Source organism: Chaetodon auriga, chromosome 5 (assembly GCF_051107435.1).
Source record: "Chaetodon auriga isolate fChaAug3 chromosome 5, fChaAug3.hap1, whole genome shotgun sequence".
NCBI classification, from domain to species: Eukaryota; Metazoa; Chordata; class Actinopteri; order Chaetodontiformes; family Chaetodontidae; genus Chaetodon; species Chaetodon auriga.
The window spans coordinates 21350943-21377672 of record NC_135078.1 but is presented as its reverse complement, the minus strand read 5'-3'; the positions used below and the strand labels follow the sequence as shown (position 1 = coordinate 21377672).

General features: G+C 42.2%; 1 protein-coding gene across 1 annotated transcript; it reads left to right on the top strand.

Moving 5' to 3' along the window:
• Positions 1–111: 111 nt before the first annotated feature.
• On the top strand, positions 112–26508 carry dnah10 (dynein axonemal heavy chain 10). Its single transcript, XM_076730548.1, has 78 exons — positions 112–340; positions 718–842; positions 974–1082; positions 1170–1285; positions 1451–1661; positions 1933–2090; positions 2332–2562; positions 2766–2956; positions 3082–3280; positions 3637–3831; positions 3974–4144; positions 4491–4667; positions 4759–4930; positions 5052–5190; positions 5288–5439; positions 5532–5696; positions 5793–6000; positions 6097–6253; positions 6356–6835; positions 6928–7086; positions 7182–7298; positions 7417–7519; positions 7613–7791; positions 7897–8108; positions 8301–8461; positions 8568–8797; positions 8877–8999; positions 9092–9325; positions 9407–9630; positions 9716–9985; positions 10087–10270; positions 10396–10530; positions 10635–10787; positions 11027–11215; positions 11506–11652; positions 12258–12449; positions 12586–12704; positions 12795–12953; positions 13077–13212; positions 13288–13410; positions 13495–13626; positions 13754–13970; positions 14321–14440; positions 14582–14727; positions 14805–14957; positions 15043–15303; positions 15381–15553; positions 15657–15750; positions 15879–16046; positions 16208–16396; positions 16753–16924; positions 17017–17220; positions 17301–17381; positions 17499–17696; positions 17816–17977; positions 18092–18266; positions 18846–19027; positions 19141–19277; positions 19363–19580; positions 19708–19929; positions 20134–20281; positions 20426–20705; positions 20819–21048; positions 21154–21427; positions 21543–21647; positions 21778–21932; positions 22016–22170; positions 22393–22576; positions 22716–22916; positions 23164–23373; positions 23497–23592; positions 23677–23848; positions 23943–24074; positions 24260–24471; positions 24582–24749; positions 25737–25917; positions 25988–26133; positions 26235–26508. The coding sequence occupies exons 1-78, from the start codon at positions 112–114 to the stop codon at positions 26379–26381; spliced, it is 13734 nt and encodes a 4577-aa protein (XP_076586663.1). The 3' UTR covers positions 26382–26508.
• The last annotated feature ends 222 nt before the right edge of the window (positions 26509–26730 follow it).

Below are 26730 nucleotides of genomic sequence, written 5' to 3'. Positions count from 1 at the left end.
AGTTGCTGGTAGCCGCAAAATAAAGTTAACAGCGTTTCAAATGGCGACCGCTCAACTGGATAGTAGTTAAGGTTATTTGATTCAAATATTCGCTAATAGTAATTGACAAACATGGCCCACGACGATTTACGGGTCGAGTGGATCCGACAGCGCGTTTCTGCCGGTTTCAGTTTACCGGACAGTCCGAACTGTTTCGACCAGCTTCTCAGTCGAGGGGATGGAGAGGAAGAAGAGAAGATTATCCGCTATTTGAACGTTGTCTCCGAGGAAGACTCACCATTATGTCTCATGTTTTTCAAAACAATTCGAGAGGAAGAAATTGAAGTTGAAATTCCAGTCGGTGAGTACGTTTGTGCTTCTCGTCTACGTGAACGTTAACGAAGTCAACCAGTTAGCTGTTAGCAGACACTGTCACAGTCAACATTAACCGTCAGTGATTTTAAGAATAGTTGATTTAACTTATTGATTAACTTCAGCGGAGATGTTTGGAAAACCCGGACGGTCGGTTCATAACTCTTGCAGTTGTTCTTATGTACTGGAGGTAATTTATTTCCACGGTCTCCAAAGACCCTCCCGCTGGATTAAAAAAAAAAAATGCAAATTTTATCTTATCTTTACCTCCGTGACCCGACTGTATGTTAATGCATTAGAGGCGAAGGAGTAGAAAGTGAGCAACATGTGTTCATGTGTGGATAATAAGACTGCACCTAACCACAGCGTTTATGAACTCAGACAGGGGGAAAGACAGAGACTCTGCAGATCCTGACAAGAAGTCCTGGACCCAGAGTGAAGCAGAAGTGACCTCAGGACCAGGGGAGACAGATGAACAAAGCCCCAGCCATGTGAGATCAAACTTTCATCCCAAACTTCTTGTCTTTATTGCTTTCACACTGTATTTTTTAATTAGTGTATTATAGATGTAAAGGATAATAACATTAGGTCATATAAACCCATGTCTGGTTTGTGTTTTCAGAGGATCGAGGTTCAAGTAGTCTATCACGTGGATCTTCACGTAACAGTAAACGAATACCCAGAGACATTCTTGAAATCCCCTGTCTTCTACTTCATCAGGAGCACAAAGGGTGAGATGACAGTTGAGTATTAGGGCGAAGCACATTCAAGCCTCTGTAAAGCAATAACCAAAATGTTATTATTTGCGTTTTAAAAAGATACCATTGTTGAACCACTTGACATGTTTGAGGCCAGCGTCCTGATGCCTGGGCTATTTGACATTGGCATGCACTGTGGACACCCTCTTCTTGTCCTGCAGCAGAAAATTGCCCATGTAAGTAAAATGAAAAAACAACCCAACAGCAACCACTAATAGTCAGACTACAGCTTCATGTAACAAGAGCAGAAAAAAACTGTCATCATCAGCCATGTATATAAAAATGTCAGATGTTCTCAATAAATAATACAGGATGCACGTTTTCACTGTGTCTCTTGTTAGGTGTATATACCTTTGCTTACTGCCCACCAAATGAAGATGACTGGTGCTGGATATCAAAGCAGGGACGCTTCTGCACAGGAGGAGACCAGTGGAGAGGGTGAAGAAGAAAGACCCCTGATTTCAAGAGGACAGTTCACAGTTCGTGATGAGTTGCTCAACAGAACGTACAAGTTCTTGGGAGTGGTCAACACAACTCTCCAACACCTTCAGAGTCAAGGTTTGTTTTATTCAATATACCAAGGACTCATTGTTTGCATTGTCAGGAATTTATCAGTATTGGATTATTAAAAAACAAGTAAAAATGTTATTGAACACAACAGAATAATCAGCAACTCAGTTTCATGACAGGACTTTTTATACTATAAGCTGTCCCTGTTGCAACACTGTCTTCTTGCAGTTTTTCCTCAGGAGATTAAATATAAGCACTGCTCATGTTGTTATTTAATGTTGTTGTAATCTAAAAAGCAGTCTTTTTGTCGCAGATGAGGTTGCGCTGCACATCCCTGAGCTAGATCTGGAGCTGGAGGTGGATGTACTGCTTTCTAATTCAGAGACGGTAGAGAACTTGGAGCAGTGTGTGATGAACTGGCAGACTCAGATTACCATTGTTATTGAAGAGCAGCTGGGCAAAAAGCCACAGGTTTGTAACTACATTCTGATTTTAAACCAGGAGGGTTTGGTGGTATTATAGTTAAAGAACTTAAACTTCAGCTGATGGACTTTGGTTCAAGCCCAACATTCAGATGTATAGTTGCTGCTGAAATGTCAGAAATATTACCAAGAAATTAAATCCCTGTCAGATCAAAATGAAAGAAAACAGAAAACATGCTCGGTGATATCCATAGACCAATGTGAAACATTCACTTTCTGTTTTCCTCCAGGCACCCGGCCCTTTGGCTGAGATAGTTTTTTGGCAGGAGCGTGCATCCATCCTGAGTGCTCTGAGTGAGCAGCTTAAACAGCCTGTGGTGAAGAAGATCATTGAGGTGATGAACAAAGCAGATGCAGGCGTTGTTCAGACCCTGGAGGGGACAGTTGCTGAACTTACCAAATACTGTATGGAGTCAGATGATAATATACGCTACCTCAGTGTACTTGAAAGACACTTCATGGTAAACTTTTTCTCAGTGCATTCTTGCTGAGTATTCTTTCCATTGACTTACTCTTTCCTGTGTTAATAATGAACAGTGTAACTCCCAAGAGCTGGTAATTACAAAAACATACTTGCCAACAATATTTAATCAAAATTTTGACTGTAACCAGTAATTGTTCTATCCTCACATTCACTTATAAAAGTTACCATTGTCTGTTGTAGAATCTGGCAACTGGAGCAAATTTTGGTGTGATCATGGAGACCATCCCTCCTCTAATGGACAGCCTGCAAATTGTATGGATGATCTCTAGCCACTATAACACCAATGAGCGTATGGTCCCTCTAATGGAGCGTATTGCTTGGCAGCTGTGTGAACGTGTTAATCAAGCCATTGATGTCCACACACTATTCAAGTATGTGTGGATACATTTCAGTTTTACATTGGAGGTTCAGAATTTTTATAGAGTTCAGTCAGAGTCATTCAGTCAAATTGGTTGTGGTTTCAGTGTAACATAACAATGTGCTGTGCCTTGGACAGAGATAAGAGGGAAGTGGCCAAATCCAAGGTGCATGATGCTAAGCAGGTTCTGGACCAGTGGAAATCATCCTACTTTGACATGCGGGCTGAAATTGAAGAATCAGGCAGGTTTTCACGCTGGGAATTTGACCGAAAGAAACTGTTTGAGAGGACTGATTACATGGCCTCCATCTGCCAGGACCTGTACAATATTTTGCAGGTTAGTGTTCATATGCTTCATACTGACCTCTCTCTGAACATGTGAATGTATATAAAGGATGTGACAACTGAACAAGCAGGTCGTGGGCAGTAACGTTAATGTTACATGCCTACCAGTGAGTGTGAGCTGCCTTGTGTGCTTATGTCATATTAATAGTAGGTAACTTAATCCACAGTAATTCTGTTGTAACACAAGGGAAGTAAAGTGCAGCTAATCAACAACCACAAAGGAGACATAAGGAGATAGGGAGATAAAAATATGCAGAGATATAAGTACTTCAAAATACATAGATGATTAAGCTACTTAGTTTTTCTGAAGGAATTCCCCCAGATTTGTGTTTTGTGATTTGTGTGCAGATTTTGGAAGGATTCTCTAACATCTTTGGTCCAGAGCTAAAAAGTGTGACCGGTGACCCAAAACGCATTGATGACGTGCTGTGCAGAGTGGATAGTTTGGTTTTGTCTATTGAGGCCATCAGTTTTAATCCTTTCAACAACTGTAACATGGGCAGCTGGAAGGTGATCATGCAAGACTTCAAAACTATGGTCCAGGTGAGTGTAGGACCAGCATAACAATTAGATTAAGTATTGTACTGTCAATGTACTTGTCACCATGCACCAATAAAATTGCATAACTTTCTGTGTGCTGTGCCTCAGTTTTAAAATGATTCATTTCTTACATGTGTCTGCTCAGGCTATTGAGGGAGAGGCCATCATCTTCATTGATCAGTCTTTTAAGATGCTGCGCTCCTCAGCTGCTGCCTTTGACATGCTCCTGAAATTCAAACACATCCACTCCAGCGAGGCCATCAGCAACCATTTGATGAGAAAGTTTAATGACATTCTGACTCAGTATTGCAAAGAGGTAATCTACTGTGAAAACAGCAAAAAGTGCTGTTTGATATTTGACTTTGCAGCTACATCTGAATATCTATCAAATGATGTGCTAACATCAGGTCAGTACGAAGCTTCAGCTGAAAAACAGTCCATGAATGTTGTTTTGCAGTATGACCTACATTGTACTGTAAGCAAGGGTACAAACCTAACAAACTAAATTCCATATACCTGTGACAGATCAAGGTTCAGGTTAATCCATATAACCCCTGATGGTACCTTAAATTGCACACAGCCTCATCAGTCAACACTTTGAATAGAGTGAGCTCTCACAAGCATCTTTGTGAAATGCCAAAATCTTTTTGTCTTTGTTGTAGGTGGACAGTATAAATGAAATGTTTGAGACCAATAAGGACAAACCACCGCTAAATAAGAATGAGCCTCCTGTGGCAGGAGCCATCAGATGGGCCCGATCTCTTCTACATCGCATCAAACACACCATCCTTCCCTTCCTGAAAGTGCCAGAGATGCTGGAGAGTGAGCAGTGCAATGTGGTGAGTTATTTCACTGTTGCACAGCTGTACAGGTCAGTGTACAGCTGTGTGCTTGAAAGCCTTCATGTGACTTTTCTTGCATTCTACTCAGGCCAAGGACAAGTACACGAAAATGGCATTGCAGATCAGGGAGTATGAGCTGAAGAAGTATGAGTGCTGGATGGCTGAGACAAAACACAAGTTGCCATTACTACTTAAAAAAAGCCTGTTGGTCATGATTACCAGTGAAAACCAAATCCAAGCAGAACTGGTATGTACCTTTTGTTATTTACTTTATTGTAACTATAACTCAGTATTGTGCAAAATACAGATACAATAAATATTCTCTCATTTGTTTGGATTTTTCTTATTTTAAGGATGCCCCACGAACTGAAAGTAGCCAAGGGAGGGGTGTGCGCTACATTGTGAACTTTGCTCCAGAGATCAGAGAAATCATTTCTGAGACAAAGAACTTTGTGGCACTGGGCCACTGTGTGTCTGAGATGGCCGAATGTTTTGCTATACAGGAGCACAGATTGATCAGGTAATGATACTCACCAGTAACTGAGTACAGAGTTTATACCAAATCACAGTACCACTGATTGATATAATCTCTGACCTGACCTGTTTCAAACTTTTAGGTATGTTGATGACCTGCACAACCTTGTCAACTGCTACCACTCCGTGATGGACAGCCTGAGTGAGGCAAAGTCTATTATGCTGGCTCAACAGATCAAAGCAGTCAGAGGAGAAATGCGTTTTGGATGCAAAAGACTCAACTGGTTTTCTTTGGGTACGGTGCTTACTCAGGCTGAAATGTCTGTGTAAACTGATTCATGCACACTTGTTGTCTAATGAAATTAATATTGTTTGTTTGGTTTTTAGGTGTCGCCGACTTCATACAGCAAGGCATTCAGACCGTCTCTAAGTTTGAGTCAGTTGTCAGTCAGATTGAGAAGAATGAGAGAGACATTGATTCAAAGTTGCAGTCCATGGTGATGGCCAACTTACTGAAATTTCCATTCCCAGATAAAGCAAACGACTTGCCAGGTAGAATTAATAGAAGGATATTATTTATTGCATATAATGATTATTGTATAAGAATTCAAACTTATTTTCTCTGGCTTGATTGCATTTTTTTTTAAGGTGTCAAGGAGTTCTGTGAGCGCGTTGAGCGAGAAAGGGCAAAGACCGTGAATTTATTGCGTAGGAAGTATGCCGACATTGGGCCCCTCATCACTAAAACAGAATATTTGATCATGGAAACCAGCACTGGCAAGGCCAAATGTATGGCAGATTATTACATGTACTGGGAACGCAAGGTGCTAGACTCCCTTATAAAGATGGTGCTGAGGTAATTACATGATGTTTTTGAAGTTACATACTTGAAATGCAGCACAATATCTGTCTCAACCATTGTAACATCCCTCTTGTTGACTTTCACATTTAGGAACATTCAGGCCTTCAACATGGCTCTGATGGGAAGTACCGCTCTTTTCCAAATTGATGTCATCCTGTCTGCCCCTAAGATTGTGTTGCAACCCCAAAGCAATGAGATCTACTGGCTGATCATGCAGTGTATCAGAGACTGTGTAGAGAGCACCAAGGTGGGATCATCATGATTTGCTTCAGTATCACTGCATGAAAAAAATATTTCTAATCTAATACAGCTGATCTGACCTGTTTCTGTCCATATTTTTGTGTTTCAGCAATTTGTGCGTTGGATGCGTGGAACCTGCATTGAGTGCCCACCACAGCAGGTGGATGGTGAAGAGGAGTTAGTGACATTTAGCTTCTGCAGTGACGTGTGGCAGCATCCTCAGATAAATGAGAGCGCCATGACGGTGTCCCAGAACATCCAGCGGCTGCTCCTCTCTGTGGATCGGCACCTTAACCACTGGAAACGCTATCGGCCCCTTTGGGAAAGGAACAAAACCATCGTCAATGAAAAATTTGCTGCAAGAAAGCCATCCTGTGTCATGTATGACGATAAACTGCAGTTCCTTTCTCGTATCAATCAGGAGGTGATGCTGGAGCCTCTGTTTAAGAAAGAGCACATCATCCATCTAAACCTGGAGCCTCTGGCTCAAACAGTGCAGGAGACCGCAGTGTCCTGGATCAGTTCACTAGGTAGCCTGCTCAACAAGCCTGTCAAAGAGGACGTCTTCAGCTTGAGAGATGAACTCATGGTATTGAATCATGCTGCACTGTGTCACATGCATATATAGCAAATATTCTTTGATTTTTATATGTGACCTGTCATTGCTATTTCATACAACAGCAACTTTCGAGGATGCTGAAACAGAGCCCGGACACTTTTGAAAACCTGAAGTCTGTCCTTAGCACCATCTCAGATATTAGGGACATGTCTCTAGATGTGGAGATGAGATTCACTGATATCCAGGAAAGATACAGAACACTGGCCATGTACAAAATAGAGGTACTGTGTGCTTAATGTTAATTTATTGTCCCTTGAAAGCAAAAGTTTAGATTGTGTCCCATGTTGAATTTTTGTGGTCTATTCTCTATGTATAGGTTGGAGAGGATGAACTGGAGCTGGTAGCCAAAATCGGCCAGATGTGGACTGACCTGTTTTCAGAATCCAGACAGGTGGATCGAAGTCTAACAGATGTCAAGAAGTCATTTACTAAGGTAAGACGTCAAACCCACACAACACAATCTGCTTAAACAGAAAATAATTTATTTATTTTTTTTTTTTTAAATCTATGCTTACCGTTCTCTTCCTGTTCTCCCTCCATGATGCTCAAAGATTACAAAGGAGAAGACTGAAGAGTTTAAGCAGGAGTTGTCTATCTTTGCTGAAAGCTTCAACATGCATGGTCCTGGAGCTGTGGGAGAGGATTTGGAGAAAGGTACTTTGAACATTGTCTTTAGTTATAGTAATATATAGCATTAAACCTTGAAGTGTAGCGGAGGAACAAGCCTTTGCCTTATGTTCTTTGCAGGCCTGACCATTATGGCAACATATGAGGCAGACCTTGCCAAGATGGTGGCAGAACAGCAGGAGTTAGTGAATGCTGAGAAGCTGTTGGACCTACCAGTCACCATGTACCCAGAGGTTATCAGCATTCAGAAGGACATGAAAGGCTTGAGACAGATATATGATGTCTATAAAGCTCAGAAGGTCAGTTATGGTTAAAATCAAAATTGCATATTGGGGCACATTACGCATAATTCTGATTAACGTGGTTTTGTTTTTTTATTTTTTGTTTGTTCGTACTTCTTTCAGGATGCAAAGACAGAGTGGTCTGAGACCTTGTGGGTGGATTTAAACATCCAGCTACTGCAGGAGGGTGTTGAGGGTTTCATCAAAAGCTTGAGACAGCTACCCAAAGATGTACGGGCGTTACCTGTGGCCTTCTTCCTAGAAGGACGCATGAAGGAGTTCAGAGAGTCTCTGCCTCTTCTGCTGGACCTGAAGAATGAAGCCCTCAGAGACAGGTCAGTCTGCAGATTGACACCAAAACCTAATTGGAGTCAATCTTACACCCAAAACAAAATACCGATTACCAATAGAGTACTAAGTATTAAAAGTGTATGTTGACTGGGATAAAAATATGTAAATATGATCAGTATGACAAGATCAAATGAAACACTCCAAATGAACATGTGTTTTTATATTTTTGGCCTCAGACACTGGAAGGAACTGATGGCAAGGACCGGCACGAGCTTTGAGATGAAATCTGACAGCTTCACACTGGAGAACATGTTTGCTATGGAGTTGCACAAATATGCAGATGTCATAGATGACATTGTTACCTCTGCTGTAAAAGAGCTCAGCATTGAGAAGGCAAGCTTCCGTCTCTGAATCGTCTCAAACTCGAGTTAGGGATCAGTTGCATCATTTTAACAGAGAAATCATAAATACTTAGAAAACATATTATCTGTTCTTCCAGGGAGTGAAGGAGGTGGTGGAGACCTGGGAAAACATGAAGTTCAGTGTGCTGCCCTATTTTAAAGGCACCCAGGAACGTGGTTTTATTTTGGGTGCAGTAGACGAGATCCTGCTGAATGTGGACAACGATGCTATGAACTTACAGAGCATGGCAGGTAGTCGTTTTGTTGGACCTTTCCTTGGTACCATACAACAGTGGGAAAAAGACCTGTCCCTTATCAGTGAAAGCATAGAGGTCAGTGAGAGCCATCAAATCTCCCATCACACTGGAGCTGATCCATAAAATCCTGACTGAAAAAATATTTCTTGCACAGGTGTGGTTGCTAGTACAACGAAAATGGATGTACCTGGAGAGCATATTCATCGGTGGGGACCTTCGCTTGCAGTTACCCGAGGAAGCCAAGAAATTTGATAACATTGACAAAAAGTTTAAAGAAGTGAGTGTTGCCATGATGTTAGCCTGATGACAGCAAAGTACTTTGTTACTGGAAATGTGAAATAATATTGTCATCCTATTATTTTTATGTAGGTAATGAGTGACACAGTGAAGAGCCCAAACATTAAGCGATGTTGTCTGGTTCCCAACCGAGTAACAGACCTTCAGGCCCTGAGTGATGGTCTAGAGAGGTGCCAGAAGAGTCTTAATGACTACCTGGACTCCAAGCGGAATGCATTTCCTCGCTTCTTCTTCATCTCTGATGATGAACTGCTCAGCATTCTGGGGAGTAGTGACCCTTCATGTGTCCAGGAGCATGTGATCAAGGTATCAGTGATGAGGAGGATCACTGCTTTCCATGTGTCTGACATATTTTTTTAAATATTTTCCCTTTCTTTGATCCACAAGATGTATGACAACATAGCATCTCTGAGGTTTGATGTGGAAAGCAATGGAGAGACAATAGTTGGAGCCATGGTGTCTGCTGAAGGAGAGGTGATGGAGCTGAAGAAGCCTGTCCCAGTGGAGGGCAGGGTGGAGGAGTGGATGATGGCAGTACTACTGGAGATGAGGAAGACTAATAGACTCATAACCAAGGAAGCCATCTTCCGCTACTGTGAAGACAGGAGCAGGTATGTGTAGACACTATGCGTGTGAGCAATGTTGTCTGAGTGTGCAAACAAGCCACAGTAAATTTGTCACTCCCATGTCTCTCAGGGTGGATTGGATGTTGCTGTACCAGGGCATGGTGGTGCTGGCTGCCAATCAAGTATGGTGGACCTGGGAGGTAGAGGATGTCTTTAAAAGTGTGAAGAAAGGAGATAAGCATGCACTGAAGAACTATGCAAAGAAAATGCACCAGCAGATTGACGAGCTGGTAACACGCATTACACAACCTATGAAGAAAAATGAGAGACGAAAGATCAACACTGTGCTAATCATCGATGTCCATGCAAGAGACATAGTAGACAACTTTGTGTTTAACAGGTAAACTTAGCCTTTGCCAGCTTTAGTTTTCATTGCACATGATAGTATAATTCTTGTGTTTGAAGGTGAACTAAAAAAAAAAAATGTAATTTTCTTTCCAGTATAATGGATGCACGAGAGTTTGAGTGGGAAAGCCAGCTAAGATTCTACTGGGTCAGGGAACATGACAACCTATTTGTGCGTCAGTGCAGTGCTTCGTTCTCTTACGGCTATGAATATATGGGACTGAACGGTCGATTGGTTATAACCCCACTGACAGACCGTATCTACCTCACCATCACGCAGGTCTGAGAAGCATTGCAAATTTCTATCAACCAGACAAATCAATAAAACACCCAATCAGCACATATAAATTGTTCTGTTTGCTTGTTTTGACAACAGGATGTTCGTATTGTGTGTTTGTGACGCAGGCACTCTCCATGTACCTGGGTGGAGCTCCTGCTGGACCGGCTGGTACAGGAAAGACAGAGTCCACCAAAGACCTGGCTAAGGCTTTAGGCCTGCTGTGTGTGGTCACAAACTGTGGTGAGGGCATGGATTACATGGTAAGAAGCCTACATTGAAGAGCCAACCTTAGTATCTTAAACCTATTTTCAAAGTTTTTTGTTACGAGCATTTTTCCTTGATTTTCTCTCCTGTTTGTGTGCAGGCTGTGGGCAAGATCTTATCTGGCCTTGCACAGTGTGGAGCCTGGGGCTGCTTTGATGAGTTCAATCGTATCGATGCCTCAGTGTTGTCAGTTATCTCCTCCCAAATCCAGACTATCCGCAATGCTCTCATTCTGCACCTGAAAAGGTTTCATGTAAGTTTGTTTCAGTCATGCAGAACCAAAAAAAACCCATCAAAAATAATTCCGCTTCATATAAATGCAAAGATGTTTCACAAAAAATGAAGGTTATTTCCCGACTGATGGTTTAAATGGGAAATGGACTGCATTTATATACCACTTTTTTTAGTTAAAGTTGATGGCTCTCTTTTTTAGCTGACCTTTGTTGACCTTTATTCCTCGCTAAACCACCTTCTTCTCACTATGCATATCAGTTTGAAGGGCAAGAGATCAGCCTGGACGACCGCATGGGTATTTTCATCACCATGAACCCGGGCTATGCAGGACGCACAGAGCTGCCAGAATCAGTCAAAGCCCTTTTCAGACCTGTGGTGGTCATTGTGCCTGACCTGCAGCAGATTTGTGAGATCATGCTCTTCTCTGAGGGCTTCCTAATGGCCAAGGTAAAAGACACTCACACACAAAACACAAATTATATTGTTACTATTTAGCTGACGTTCTCATCATGAGCAATGTGTAATGAAACATGTATATGCAATACTACTGTAATGTACAAGATTTATATTAGTATTCACAGGTAATTCAGAAATGCAAGGATAGATTACAGTTGGTTAGTCTGAATATTTTTAAGTGTGGAAAGACAATTTTTCAACTAACTATGAAAAAAAAATAACTATAACTCTACCTAAATTTCTAATTGGGGATTTTATCTCTCGACCTTTGCTCAATTTAGGTGCTGGCAAAGAAGATGACAGTACTGTATAAGCTGGCTCGTGAGCAGCTATCCAAGCAGTCTCATTATGATTTTGGCCTGCGAGCCCTGAAATCTGTCCTTGTGATGGCAGGAGAGCTGAAGAGAGGCTCACCAGACCTCAGTGAGGTAGAGACCAGCAAACTTTTCCATGTTTCATTTTCATATCATGCATAGAAAACCTTCTTCTCTTATATTCAATATGAAACTAAAGAGTTATTTATTTGTGAACCCTCAGGTATAGACTGAAGCTTAATTGGTGTGGGAATTATTGGTAATTTGTTTAGACTGCCCAATGCAAGATTTCGAGGAGGTCTTATGTCAAATGTTTAGGCAGTATCCACCAAGGGTCTTGTAACATGAAATGTTGCAGATGCCACAGAGAATATAAGAAACAATTCGAAATCTGGTGTTATAGCACCTTATTATTTATTATTTTACTGCTTCTTGTCAGTTTATTTAAAGTTCGGGCTATAGTAAGTTACCCTCACTCAGCCCCATGTTGAAAAATACAACACTTGTATACAGACATATACCTGAATATTTTTTTGTTTGTATGTTTTTTGTTTTTTCTGGAGAACTGCAGGTTTAAGAAAAATGTAAAAATTTGAAAATATTGAAAATGTTTCTCACTTTAATCCTTGTACATGTTAATTTTATTCCTTAAAGCTTTTGTAGCGCATTGTAGTCTTTTGTCACTTGTTCGCCCTCATTGTGTTCTTTCGTCTCCACAGGATGTGGTGTTGATGCGTGCTCTCAGGGACATGAACCTGCCAAAATTTGTGTTTGAGGACGTGCCTCTGTTCCTCGGGCTCATCTCAGATCTGTTCCCGGGGCTGGACTGCCCTCGTGTTCGCTATCCCAACTTCAATGATGCTGTGGAACAGATCCTGCAAGACAACAAATACGTCATGCTGCCTAACCAGGTGTCTCATCTGGGTCTTAGATTTGAGACAGGCTTTCCTACACAACTTAAAGATTGTTGAGTTTCAGTGGCAAAGATTTAGTTTTTGCATGTAGGCATTTGATACATTCTGTTCTTCATGCTGTCTGTGGTTCCAGGTGGATAAAGTGGTGCAGATGTATGAAACAATGATGACTAGACACACTACTATGGTTGTGGGTCCAACAGGTGGAGGGAAATCAGTTGTGATCAGCACACTGTGTCGAGCTCAGACCAAGTCAGTCTCAGTCTACATCAACTATGTTTACACCACCGTCCTGATCTTTTGTGTGGACAGTAGTAACCTTCTATTTTTTCTCATCATCAGATTGGGATTGCAAACCAAAATGTATCCCCTGAACCCTAAAGCCATGAGTGTCATTGAACTTTATGGCATTCTGGACCCTGACACTCGAGACTGGACTGATGGGATCTTATCTAACATCTTCCGGGACATCAACAAGCCTACTGACAAAAAAGAGCGAAGGTAAAAAAACAAATTTAAAGGAGACATTAGATCAGTCAGTTGATTAAAATGTCCAGTATGCCATGGATGATGGTGAAGACTTTCTGTGGAATGCTACATAAAGGCGTGAACTTTGACTCACAGGTACATCCTGTTTGATGGGGATGTGGATGCCCTGTGGGTTGAAAATATGAACTCAGTGATGGATGACAACAAGCTCCTCACTCTAGCCAATGGAGAACGGATCCGTTTACAGAATCATTGTGCCTTGCTGTTTGAGGTTTGTCTGAATTTCCCTACACTTCTCTGCAAAACAACTTTCAGAGCATAATATAATGAAACTTTACCATCACAGGTTGGAGATCTGCAGTATGCCTCCCCTGCTACAGTTTCCCGTTGTGGGATGGTTTTTGTTGACCCCAAAAACCTGCGATACACACCATACTGGCAGAGATGGGTGGCCAACAGACCTGGCAGGGTATGACAAAAAACATACACCCTGTGTAGTAATTGTACCGCTTGTAACTTGAAAACATCTCAAGACTGTCTTTGTTTTTTCCAGGAACAAGAAGTGCTCAACAAACTGTTTGAGAAATATGTGCACAGCTCTATTGACATGATTGTGGACGGTATTGTTGATGGCAAACAAGGCCAGAAACTGAAGACTGTTGTCCCTCAAACAGATCTGAACATGGTAGGTTAATGTCATCCATCTCTAATGCACTCCAGTACCAGTTTTGTTGTATTTATGTGTAAAGAATTGAATATGAGAATAGTCCAATATTTAGCCTAAACTGTGCATGTGTTGGCTTTGTGTTAAGGTGACTCAGCTGTGCTTGACACTGGATGCGCTGCTTGAAAGTGAGAGCAGCAGTGCTGAAGTCCTGGAGTGTTACTTCCTGGAAGCTCTATACTGCTCACTCGGGGCCACATTGTTGGAGAGCAGCAGGACCAAGTTTGATGAGTTCATTAAAAGGCTTTCCTGCTTAACAACAGTGCATGATGAGAAAGGCCTTGCTGGACCTGCTGAGATCCCAGGTAAAAAGCAAGATTTACTACTTATAAGATTGTGAAATGAGGATGTGTTATCAAGATTGTGCATTAACCTTTTTATCTGCAGTTAGATGGGGATAACATGCAATATTGTATGCAAGGGAGCAGGGTTTGGGAGAAAAAGACGGCATCATTGCATCCATCGTTGCAGATACTTGAAAATCAATGAACAGGATTGCTCTATGGTTTTAGGTTGAATGAATAAATATCATGACAATAACAAACCCAGTTTGACTTTTAAACAATACTATTCTCCACATGAATATGTGCAGGAGAGTTTTATTATGTCGCTTTCTTATCTTATTATTGATAACAAAATATCTGCATCCACATAGGATACCTCCCCACTCTGTATGATTTCCATTTTGATGGAACACAGGAGAAGTGGGTTCCCTGGAGTTCCCTGGTCACCAAATACATTCACAACCCTGAAGTGAAGTTTGCTGATATTTTAGGTAAAGGTTAATTCTGTGAACTGTGAGGCGAGAACAAATCAATTGTCCTGTATACATACATACTGTGCTGGGTTTAAACTTTTTGACCCTCCCAGGCTCCCTCTTCCACTTTCATTCTGTCGTCCTCCATTTTTGCTTTAGTGCCAACTGTCGATACCACAAGAGCCAGCTGGATCCTGGAACAGATGGTGAAGATAAAGAGGCCAGTGCTTCTGGTTGGAGAGTCTGGCACCTCCAAGACTGCCATCATTAATAACTTCCTGAAGAACCTCAATGCAGATACAAGAGTGAGTTTACCATCTCACTTTGTTTGAATACATTTGTTACATCACTTGAGTTTAAATTTCTTCCCCCCTGTTTCTAGATTACCCTGATCATCAACTTCTCATCCAGAACGACTTCAATGGACCTGCAGAGGAACCTGGAGGCCAGTGTGGAGAAAAGGACCAAAGAGACCTACGGGCCTCCTATGGGAAAGAGACTGCTGGTCTTTATTGATGATATGAATATGCCAAAGGTATCTCCTCCAAGCTCCCAGCCAAGTCTAAAGTGACAACGCTTGTATGTTTGACATTACTGTAATATACTGTATACTCATCTAGGTGGATAATTATGGCACACAACAGCCTATCGCACTTCTGAAGCTGTTATTGGACCGAGGAGGCATGTATGACAGAGGGAAGGAGCTTAACTACAAAATTCTCAAGGACCTTGACTTCATTGCTGCCATGGGAAAGGCTGGAGGTGGGAGGAATGAGGTGGATCCCCGCTTTGTCTCGCTCTTTAGTGTCTTCAGCATCCCCTTCCCTGCAGTGGAGTCCCTCCACCTCATCTATTCTTCCATTATCGAAGGCCATACCAGAGTGAGTATCTCTGTCCCACATAAATCAATACATATCAGAATCTCAGTTGATTTATTAAACTTGATCAAATATTTTAGCCATTTGAGGACGTAATACAGAAGGTTTGTGATAAAGTCACCGTCTGCACACTGGAACTATACAACAACATCATCAAAGATCTGCCGCCCACTCCTGCCAAGTTCCACTACATCTTCAACCTGAGGGACCTGTCAAGAGTCTACAATGGACTGACCCTCACCAGACCTGACAGGTGTGGTCAAGCACATTCACTCTGGTAACAAATTAGCACAGACTTTGCAGTTAGAGGTCTATGTCCCTGAATGTATTTGCTTTACTTGATTTCTCTCAAACAGATTTTTGACTGTTACCCAATTTGTGCGTGTCTGGAGAAATGAGTGCCTGAGAATCTTCCATGACAGACTCATTGATGAAACTGACAAGGCCTTGGTAATGATTGTTGATAATAGTAGTAGTAGTAGGTATTTACGGTAGATTCGCAAACACAATATGTGTAATTATTCCTCCAACTGTAATTGCAATTCTCAAATGTACCCAATGTGTTTTTTTGCCACCAGGTTCAAGGCCACATAAAGAACCTGATTGAGGAGCATTTCAGGTCAGACATGGAGGCAGTCATGAGGGATCCAATTCTTTTTGGAGACTACAGGACAGCCATCAGTGAGACTGAACCAAGGGTCTATGAGGACATACAGGACTATGATGCTTCAAAAGCCCTATTTCAGGTATTGTCAAGTTATTGTGAAGAGGTGTCTAAGTCTAATGTTCTTTTTGGAAGTAGTAGTGTAATAATTCAACAATAGTTTTTGACATTTGTTACAATTATTTACTGCCACATTGTGTCTTTAAATATACTGAGAGACTGCTTTGTTTTTGCATTGGGCAGGAAATTCTAGAGGAATACAATGAGAACAAGTCAAGGATGAACCTAGTACTGTTTGATGACGCTCTGGAACATCTGACCCGGGTGCATCGCATACTCCGCATTGATCGTGGCCATGCACTGCTCGTCGGTGTGGGGGGCTCTGGCAAGCAGTCCCTCACCAAGCTCGCTGCCTTCACTGCCGGCTGTGAGGTTGTAAAACTCAAGGGCAAATGAATCTCAATGACAAACAAATGTTTCATTTCTTTTGGCTTAGAGTTTTTAAGATAAAAGTCATATAGTTTATGCTACAGTCACACTTAAGTCAGAACAAATGACTTTTTTATTAATGTTTTCACCACTTGACACCAAATGTGACGTGCCGAACAGTGGGGGAATATGTACACACGATACCAGATATCTAGAAGACATCTAGTCATTTACTGCCATAAAAATGTTGCATCTAAGTTTTGAATATTTGATTCATTACAGTCATAGCACATACACATCATATATAGAGTATTGCAAAGAAATCTCCAGCATCTAGTGATGGAACTTTCTTTTCCCAGGTGTTTGAGATAACACTAAGCAGAGGATATAATGAGTCAAACTTCCGCGAAGACCTGAAAACACTGTACATGAAGCTTGGTATTGAAAATAAGAAGACAGTGTTCCTCTTCACTGACGCCCATGTTGCCGAAGAAGGCTTCTTGGAACTCATTAACAACATGCTCACCTCAGGTTGGATATCACTCTAACCTTCTGGCTCACAGCCCAGTTATCCGTCTTAAGAGCTACAGCTGTAGTACCCTGATCACGCTCTTTCTTTGTAGGCATTGTTCCTGCATTGTTCCCTGATGATGAGAAGGAATCAGTTCTCAACCAGCTTCGTGACGAGGCTCTTAAGATGGGAGCAGGTCCTTCTAAGGAGAGTGTGTGGCAGTACTTTGTCAACAAGAGTACCAACAATCTACACATTGTTTTAGGCATGTCTCCTGTGGGAGACACCTTGAGGACACGCTGCAGGAACTTCCCAGGTGAAATGCACCATCAGGCTGCACTTGATTTTAATACAATTTCTGATTTATTTCATTAACTGTATGTACTTCTTTCTCAGGACTGATGAACAACACTGTGATAGACTGGTTCCTGCCATGGCCTCCACAGGCGTTACTTGCAGTGGCTCAGTCTTTCCTCGGTGTGCAATTACACGCATTTATACCTTCTTTAAGTGCATCTGTTAAATGCAGCTGTTCTATGGAAAAGTATTATTATTATTATTTTTAGAATTCACAGTTTTTGTTTTCTTCTTCAGGTGAAAGTCCAATGATTCCTGAGGCACACTCTGCAGCAGTGATAGCTCATGTGTGCATGGTTCATAGCTCTGTGGGTGACTACAGCAAGCTATTCCAGCAGAAACTCAGGCGGTGTAACTATGTTACTCCAAAGAACTACTTGGTCTTCCTTAACACTTATTCTAACCTCTTGGAGGAAAAGGACCAGTATATCCTGGGTGAGAAGATGGAACATGTTATAAATTCTGTGATGACGATTCTTGATGATGCCACATGGCTACTGTGCATTAATATGTTTGTGATGATTTGCGAGACTATGTTTTGATACATGTTCTAGGTCAGTGCAAACGTCTAGAGGGAGGTTTGGATAAACTGAAGGAGGCCAGTGAGCAGCTGGCTGAGCTGAATGTCAAGCTAGCGGAGCAGAAAGTGGTCCTCGCTGAAAAGTCCACAGCTTGTGAGGCCCTGCTGGATGAGATCACCACAAACACAACTGTGGGTCAGTGACTACCTGCGTCTCTGAACTTAGGGCTGTAATAATCACATTCTACCGAAAGCTTCCAAAACTAAATACAACTGTTACAAATCACTTATCAATTCCCTTTCCTTGTAGCTGAGGAGAAAAAGGCTCTGGCAGAAGACAAAGCCAAAGAGATTGAAGAGCAGAACAAGGTGATAGCAGTCGAGAAGACAGAAGCTGAAAGTTCCCTGGCTGAAGCTCTGCCAGCATTAGAGGCAGCCCGCCTCGCCCTACAAGACCTGGAAAAGTCTGATGTCACAGAGATCCGGTAAACTGTCGTCCTTACTCAGAGCTTAATTTTCATTCTGTTGTTAAAAAAGCTAGCAATGATGGCTACTGGAATCACAATCATGTTGCTCTTCCTCCGTAAAAGCTTTATTATGCCATGCCATGGCTTAAACCCAAGTATTGATTGATATTGTCATCAATAAGATATCCACTTATATCCCCAATATGTAATAATGAACTGTTTCCTCAAGTCAAACACAACTTCTTTTCCAGATGCCCCACTCTCTTTGGGAATTGATAACCTACTGACAGTGACAAAAATGACAAAGAAACATATTGTCATGGGGGCTGGATGTGTTTATTAGTGGAAGAGTTCATGCTATTGCGTTGTTTTGTGATGATTCCCAAAATGGCAATAAAATATATTTGCAAAAAAGAAAGCACAAAATAATCCAAAACATACTGTTGAGTGGTTTGATTAATATTCTTGAATGTTCAGTTGAGCACCGATCAATCACGCAACACCAGTACTTAACATTCCTGACCAGAACAGCAAATTTATGCCATCTATCAATCTATCCTCTCCCTGTCTGCCTCCTCCTGCTGATCCATTGTGCAGATCCTTTGCCAAACCACCCAAACAGGTGCAGGTGGTCTGTGAGTGCATCCTGGTGATGCGTGGCTACAAGGACATCAGTTGGCAGTCAGCCAAGGGAATGATGTCAGAGGCTAACTTCCTGCGCTCGCTGATGGAGATGGACTGTGATTCCATAAATAACAACCAGGTCAGGACTGTCAAAGGTAAGTTGATAAATGGAAACCTACCTTAAAATTGCAAATAACAATGCCCATATACTGTATATGATAGTGGCATTTGTGCTTCTTTGTGCTTCTTTGCAATTTCCCCTGGCAAGGCTTCCTAAAGAACCTCCAAACGAGCTTTGAGGAGATGCAAGCCATCAGTAAGGCTGGCTCAGGAATGCTCAAATTTGTTGAGGCTATCATGGGTTATTGTGAGGTTGCCAGGGAGATAAAACCTAAGAGAGAGAAGGTATGTAAGGCTTGTCACTGCTTTTTCTTCATGCTCTGCAAGAAGGAAAACAGATTAAACAGCCGTATTTCCAATATTTTCTCAGGTGGCACGCTTAGAGAAGAACTTCTTCCAGAGTAAGCGGGAGCTGGAGAGCATTCAAAGCGAGCTTAGCGATATCCAGAAAGAGTTGCAGACTCTTAGAGAGAAGTACCAAGCTGCCATAGAGGAGAAACAGCTGCTGCAAGAGGAGGCTGAGCTCATGGAGAGGAGGCTGATAGCTGCTGACAAGCTCATCTCAGGCCTGAGCTCTGAGAATGAACGGTGAGGCTGTAAAAGACAGTGCACCTGTGACCCTAAGATTTGCTTCTTTTTATCTCCTTTTCTTCGTCCCTTTGTGTCTCCACCTATTTCTCTTCACTGTTCCCTTTTCTCAACTGTTGTCACCTAGGTGGACACATGATTTAGAGGAGTTGAAGCAGCGGCGTGTGCGTCTCCTCGGTGACTCTCTGATCTCTGCCGCTTTCCTGAGCTATGAAGGGGCCTTCAGCTGGGACTTCAGGAATGAAATGGTTTACCAAATATGGGTAAATGATGTGCAGGAGAGAGGCATCCCCTTGAGCCAGCCTTTCAAACTGGAAAACCTTCTGACTGATGAGGTAGAAATCAGCAGGTGAGAAGGCGTGTATGCAGATTTTGAAACTTGAAACAGAAGAAGACAATATACAATATATATTTGTCCTGTCAAATGGTCGGAATTTGGTGGTGGGGTAGGAGGGCAGGTGCTTTTTGGAAATATGTGGATTTGTCTTTATTTTGGCTGTACTCAACACTGACCATGGGACTAACTGTGTATTAAATAAATCCTGCATGACAGATGGGGCTCAGAGGGTTTGCCTCCAGATGAACTGTCAGTGCAGAATGGAATCCTCACAATCAGAGGGTGCAGATTTCCATTGTGTATTGACCCTCAACAACAAGCCCTCAATTGGATTAAGAAGAAGGAAGAACACAATAACCTCAAGGTAGAAAAAGTCTCACACTCGTACAGTTATGTGTCATCACTGCTCACAGCTCCCAGAATGACAGCCTTAGACTGCTGACAGCCTCAGAATCAGCACTTCACGACATGCGGTCCTGACAGTATGACCATCATTTTTTTTCTCCAGATCTCATCTTTCAATGATCCGGACTTTCTGAAGCAGCTAGAGATGGCCATCAAATATGGCTTCCCATTCCTTTTCCAAGATGTTGATGAGTACATAGATCCTGTGATTGACAATGTCCTGGAGAAGAATGTAAGAGGAGCTGAGGGCAGACAGGTCATCATGCTGGGTGACAAGGAGGTTGACTATGACCCCAACTTTAAACTGTACCTCAACACCAAACTAGCGAACCCCAAATATTCCCCATCAGTGTTTGGAAAAGCCATGGTCATTAACTATACTGGTAAGATCGTTTAGTATGGCAACCATAGTTTTTGTCTTTAACATTTGAACAGCATGTACTACATGTTTTATCTGTCTGTGTCTCTCTATTTATTGTATTTTTGGTTCGTGTAGTGACCCTTAAGGGTCTTGAGGACCAGCTGCTGAGTGTTATCATGGGCTTTGAGAAGAAGGAGCTGGAGGAGCAGCGTGAGCATTTGATCCAAGAGACAAGCAACAATAAGAAACTGCTGAAGAACCTCGGCGACTCCCTGCTCAGAGAGCTGGCCACATCTACAGGCAACATGTTGGATAACACAGAGCTGGTTTACACACTGGAGGAAACAAAGTCAAAAGCCAGTGAGGTCAGTTTAGCTGCAGCAAGCATCAGTGAACTCATGGAAGATTGGGAATGTGGTTGAAGTTATTGATCCTAGTGGGGTGTTTTTTGTTTTTTTTTTGATCATCAGGTGTTTGAGAAGCTAAAGCTGGCTGTGAAGACGTCCATGGACATTGATAAACTGAGAGACGGTTACAGACCTGCTGCCAAGCGCGGTGCTATCCTGTTCTTCGTACTGACAGAAATGGCTCTGGTGAACAGCATGTACCAGTACTCTCTAGCCTCCTACCTCGAAGTGTTTAACTTTTCACTGCGCAAATCTCTGCCTGACTCTGTCCTGCTCCAAAGACTGAAGAACATCATGAACACTCTGACACAGAGTGTTTATAACTATGGCTGCACAGGTAAAATAATAAACACTGAATAATAGAGTGGATGGAAAAAGGTCAATTTGTTCAGATTCATGTATTTATAATGACTTTGTAGATTTTATAACCTGAACTGACTGCATGTCCTTAGGTCTGTTTGAGCAACACAAGCTACTCTTTTCCTTTAATATGGCCATCAAGATTGAGCAGGCAGAAGGAAGGGCACCTCAGAAGGAGTTGGAGTTCTTTATCAAGGGTGAGATATTTAGAGAATTTAAGCTCTTCTAAAATATTTAAGTTGATCACAGATGTTACTTGTACATACAAACGTGTATGCACACAATGGTGAAAGCAAATTTTCTTATTTTTCCACCTCATGTGTAAAGGTAATCTATCCCTGGAAAAGACCAAGAACAAAAAGCCTTGTGACTGGCTTCCAGACCAGGGCTGGGAGGACATAGTGAAGCTTGCAGAGCTCTTTCCTGAGCAGTTTGGCTCTCTGCCTGATGATGTGGAGAAACATTCCACCGACTGGAAGTCTGTATGTGTCCACAGTGACAGAAATTATCATAGGCGTTTCACTTTAATCAACTTCAGTTTAACCCTCATTCTTTTTCTCCTCAGTGGTATGACTTAGATGGACCGGAACAGGCTCCATTCCCCATGAAATATGACGAGAACCTTTCAGCCTTTCAGAAGCTGCTGCTGCTGCGCTGCTTCCGTGTTGATAGAGTCTACAGAGCTGTGACGGACTACGTCACTGTCACCATGGGCGAGAAGTGAGACAGTTTTTATTGCATTGATGCAGTTAAAGATATATACACTGTATGTATATATGCATAGATTGTTACTGTGCGTACAATATATGCAGTGTATGTATATGCACAAATGTGGTGGAGGTTAAGTTGCCTAAACAGTTATTTGCCACATTTACAGAAGATATAATTATTTAAACAGAGAAATCAATTCATGTTGTTGTTTTTTTTTAAATTTCTGCTCAGATATGTACAGCCTCCGGTGATCAACTTTGATGCAATTTATGAGCAGAGCACACCTTTCTCCCCCATCGTCTTCATCCTGAGCCCCGGCTCTGACCCAGGCAGTGACCTCATGAAGCTAGCAGAGAGGTCAGGCTTTGGAGGCAACAAGTTCAAGTTCCTTGCTATGGGCCAAGGCCAAGAGAAGGTACTGAAGATTTGTTTTTCATATCACAGCTTTAGGTGTGGTCAAGTGAAATGAGTGTAGACATCAGCAAGTAGTCATGCTAAGTATCAATAAAAAGTAAAGAAGTTGTTGGTAATTGTCCTCTGTACCTGTGATAAAGGTGGCACTGCAGTTGTTGGAGAGGTCAGTGTCCCGTGGTCAGTGGCTGATGCTACAGAACTGTCACCTGCTGGTGAAGTGGCTAAAGGAATTGGAGAAGTCCTTAGAGAGGATCACCAAGCCCCACCCCAACTTCCGTTTGTGGGTCACCACCAACCCCATTGAGGATTTCCCCATTGGGATACTGCAAAAGTCTCTGAAGGTGAAACACAATGTCTCTTCATCTTCAGCAGTGTTTTCTGTAGATGTTTTGGAGATGGAAGTGTTTCCATGATCCAGTAGTGGGCATAAGGATTTCCTGAAATGGGTGTTGTATTTGAATGTTTTTTGGCTTGTTAAGGCCGGTGTTTTGATAGTAAACATTTTGCAGCCAAATTATAACCTACAGTAAATGTTTAGAGACAGGATTTTAAAGCTGTCAGTGTCATTTATTTTAATATTGTATGCAGGTAGTGACAGAACCTCCCAATGGTCTCAAGCTGAACATGAGAGCCACATACTCTAAAATCTCCAGTGAGACCTTGACTGCATGCCCACACCCTGCCTTCCGTAGCCTGGTGTATGTGCTGGCCTTCTTCCATGCTGTGGTGCAAGAGAGACGCAAGTACGGAAAGATTGGCTGGAACGTCCCCTATGACTTCAACGAGTCTGACTTCTTTGTAAGTGGTGCAGGAATCATTTACACCACGTTGGAAATGATTGATTTTGTCTCGATTAAAGGGATATATTATTAGTTATATTTCATGTTTCAGTGGTTTGAATGATGTAACTATGCTCCACAGGTGTGTATGGAGATCCTGGACACCTACTTGACCAAAGCTCACAACCAAGGAGACAGCAATATTCCCTGGGGAAGTCTTAAATACCTTATTGGGGAGGTCAGGCTGATTGTGTTTTACTAAATTGTTTATCAGTTATCTCGCTATGCCATAAGTTTAGCATGTCTGGATAATGTTTTATAGGTGATGTATGGTGGGCGAGCCATAGATAGCTTTGACCGCAGGATCCTGACTGTCTACATGGACGAGTACTTTGGAGACTTCCTCTTCTACACCTTTCGACACTTCCACTTCTTCAGCAACAAGGATGTAGATTACAAGATCCCTCCAAATGGGTCCAAGAAAATATATGTTGGTCAGTTGTTAATTCCATTACTTAACATTGTCTTACTTTAAAAAAAGTTCATTTTTTGTCATCACTCACAGCTTTAGCCTGTTATTTGTTACAGATGAGATTGAGACCTTGCCACTGGCAAACACACCAGAGGTAATGGGTCTTCATTCCAATGCAGAAATAGGATACTACACACAGGCAGCTAAAGACATGTGGACTCACCTAATAGACCTGCAGCCTCAGACAGGTATCATGTTGCATCTTTCACCTTTGTTTCCTCTTGATTTATTTCAAAAGAAGGAATTCTACTCGTCCACCTTGAGTTCTGAGTGCTGAAGAGTATCTGTGGAAGTAATCTTTATTATTTTCCTTGCCACAATGCTGCCAAGTGCTACCTTTCTTAGGACCTTTACACACTTTCTTATGCCTCAGGTGAATCTGGTGCAAGCATCAGCAGGGATGGGTACATCAGCCAGGTGGCCCAGGACATTCAGAACAAGCTGCCCAAGTTATTCGACATGGATGTGATCCGTAAAAGGTTTGGCGCGGACATTTCCCCAACCTCAGTGGTGCTGCTTCAAGAACTAGAGCGCTTCAACAAACTAGTGGCCCGCATGCAGCACTCTCTGGCTGAGCTGCAGAGGGTGAGGAGGGGTAGAGGATAACGGGATATTGGGAAAACAGACAGATAGGTGTTTTGTCTGTATGTTTTACACAGGGTTAGTTTTTTTTCTGATTCTCTTGTGCTCCCTAGGCCTTGGCTGGTGAGGTGGGTATGAGCAGTGAGTTGGATGAGGTCACTCGGGCTCTTTTTAATGGCCACATCCCTGCCATTTGGAAAAAGCTGGCACCTGACACCCTGAAGTCCCTCGGCAACTGGATGAGCCATTTCAAGAGGCGTTATGAACAGTATAGTTACTGGGTGAGGATGCATACATTATCACAGATAACCTTTTATATGAAACCTTCTGTATTACCGAATACTTATTTTCATGAAACATGGTGGAAGGGTGTCGCATGAGCTGAAAGAACCCATTAAATTTCATTTTTGTTAGCTTTTATGAGAAAAGACAATTGGCCCCAGCGGAATGAATGCCATACATCTTAAAATCCGGTAGATAGTAGTAAAGTTCAGTAGTGACAAAACATAGCACAGTATAGAAATTCGATGACTCCATATCACATATCCACCAGCACGGGTAGCAGTCATGCTCTGGGTTAGCCTACACACTCATACAGGAAGCAGTCGTTATGGAGCACTCAGGGACAGTGGTTTCATGGAAGAACTGGTACAGTTTTAACAGTGCCCCAATTGTAACCCTTTTTTCTCAAACTAAGGCGAGGCTATATAATGGAAAATACACACATATCATGCAACTAACTATACTATTACTTATGCCCTTCTAGTTAACAAGTGAGTTCGGAATGTACACTCACCAGCCACTTCATTAGGTACACTTGTACAATCTAATGTGATCCAATACAACTGCTCTTCCATAAATGCTGCCTTTACAAAGATAATGTTCAGTTTTGATTGACAAGTATTTATTTAAATACATGTTTATTATTGAGGTTGTCGTTTGCTGTGATGTTGAACTGGACTGCATCATCTAGAGAAGTGTTTCTAATATTTTGGCCATCCTATTTACATGCTTGAGAGCAGCAGAATATTAGAAATACCTTTCAATAAAATGCACTCCAGTGGAACATCACCATCCACTGTGACCTCAGTAATAAAATATAAAGTGGAAATATTACCTTTTTCACAGTGTCAGTAAAAACTGAAAAATTCTAAGTGTTATTAGAGCAAATTCATGGCAGAGCTGTTGAATTGAACTGCATTACATCCTACGGCAGTACCTAATGAAGTGACCAGTGATTGGATTTTGATGTGTCTTGTGTCTGCCAGGTGGATAAGGGAGAGCCAAAGGTTATGTGGCTGTCAGGACTCCATATCCCAGAGTCCTACCTGACTGCCCTGGTCCAAGATGCTTGCAGGAAAAATGGTTGGCCTCTGGATCTTTCCACATTGTACACAGAGGTGACCCAGTACCGCAGTGAGGATGAAGTCAGTGACAGACCTGGGCAGGGTAAAGACACTCACTGTTGGCTGCATGATTGGTGATGAGTTATGAAGACTGATAGTCTTTTCCCCTGCAGGCTGCTTTGTGTCAGGCCTGTATCTGGAGGGAGCAGACTGGGACACAGAGAAGGGGTGCCTCGTGAGGAGTAAACCAAAAGCTCTGGTTGTTGAACTGCCCATTCTCAAAGTCATCCCCATTGAGGCACGCCGCCTCAGGTTACAGGTGTGTACCACAGGCTCTACCTACCTCCATACAGTACTTCAGTTGACTATTTTGACGAGTTTTCCTAACTTGTGTGTATTTTCATGCATTTTGTGCCACAGAATACACTGCGGACACCGGTGTACACCACGTCCTTGCGGAGGAATGCAATGGGTGTAGGGTTGGTGTTTGAAGCAGATCTGTTCACCACCATGCACATCTCCCACTGGGTGCTCCAGGGAGTCTGTTTATGCCTTAACGCTGACTAAAGACCATGCTCAGCCTCACTGAGCTGGTTAGCTTTCACACTTTGTGCTCTGACATGTTAATTCATAACAAGGATACTTGATAATCTTTTTTTCTAAGAGAAAACAACTTTTGATTCCTCTAATTATGGGCAGATTATAAGCAGACAAGTTATGATTTAAGATGACATGTTTTTAAAAATACATTGCAAGACACACATAAATCTAGATGAGATTCTTTCATTGTTTACTTAATAACTTCCATTACTTTATCACTAGATGGCAGCACAGAACAGTACTGAGCTCTCCACCCTGGGTCCTGGCTCCAGGGATTTGTCTTAACAGTAAATCTGCCATAAGGTTACACTGGGCC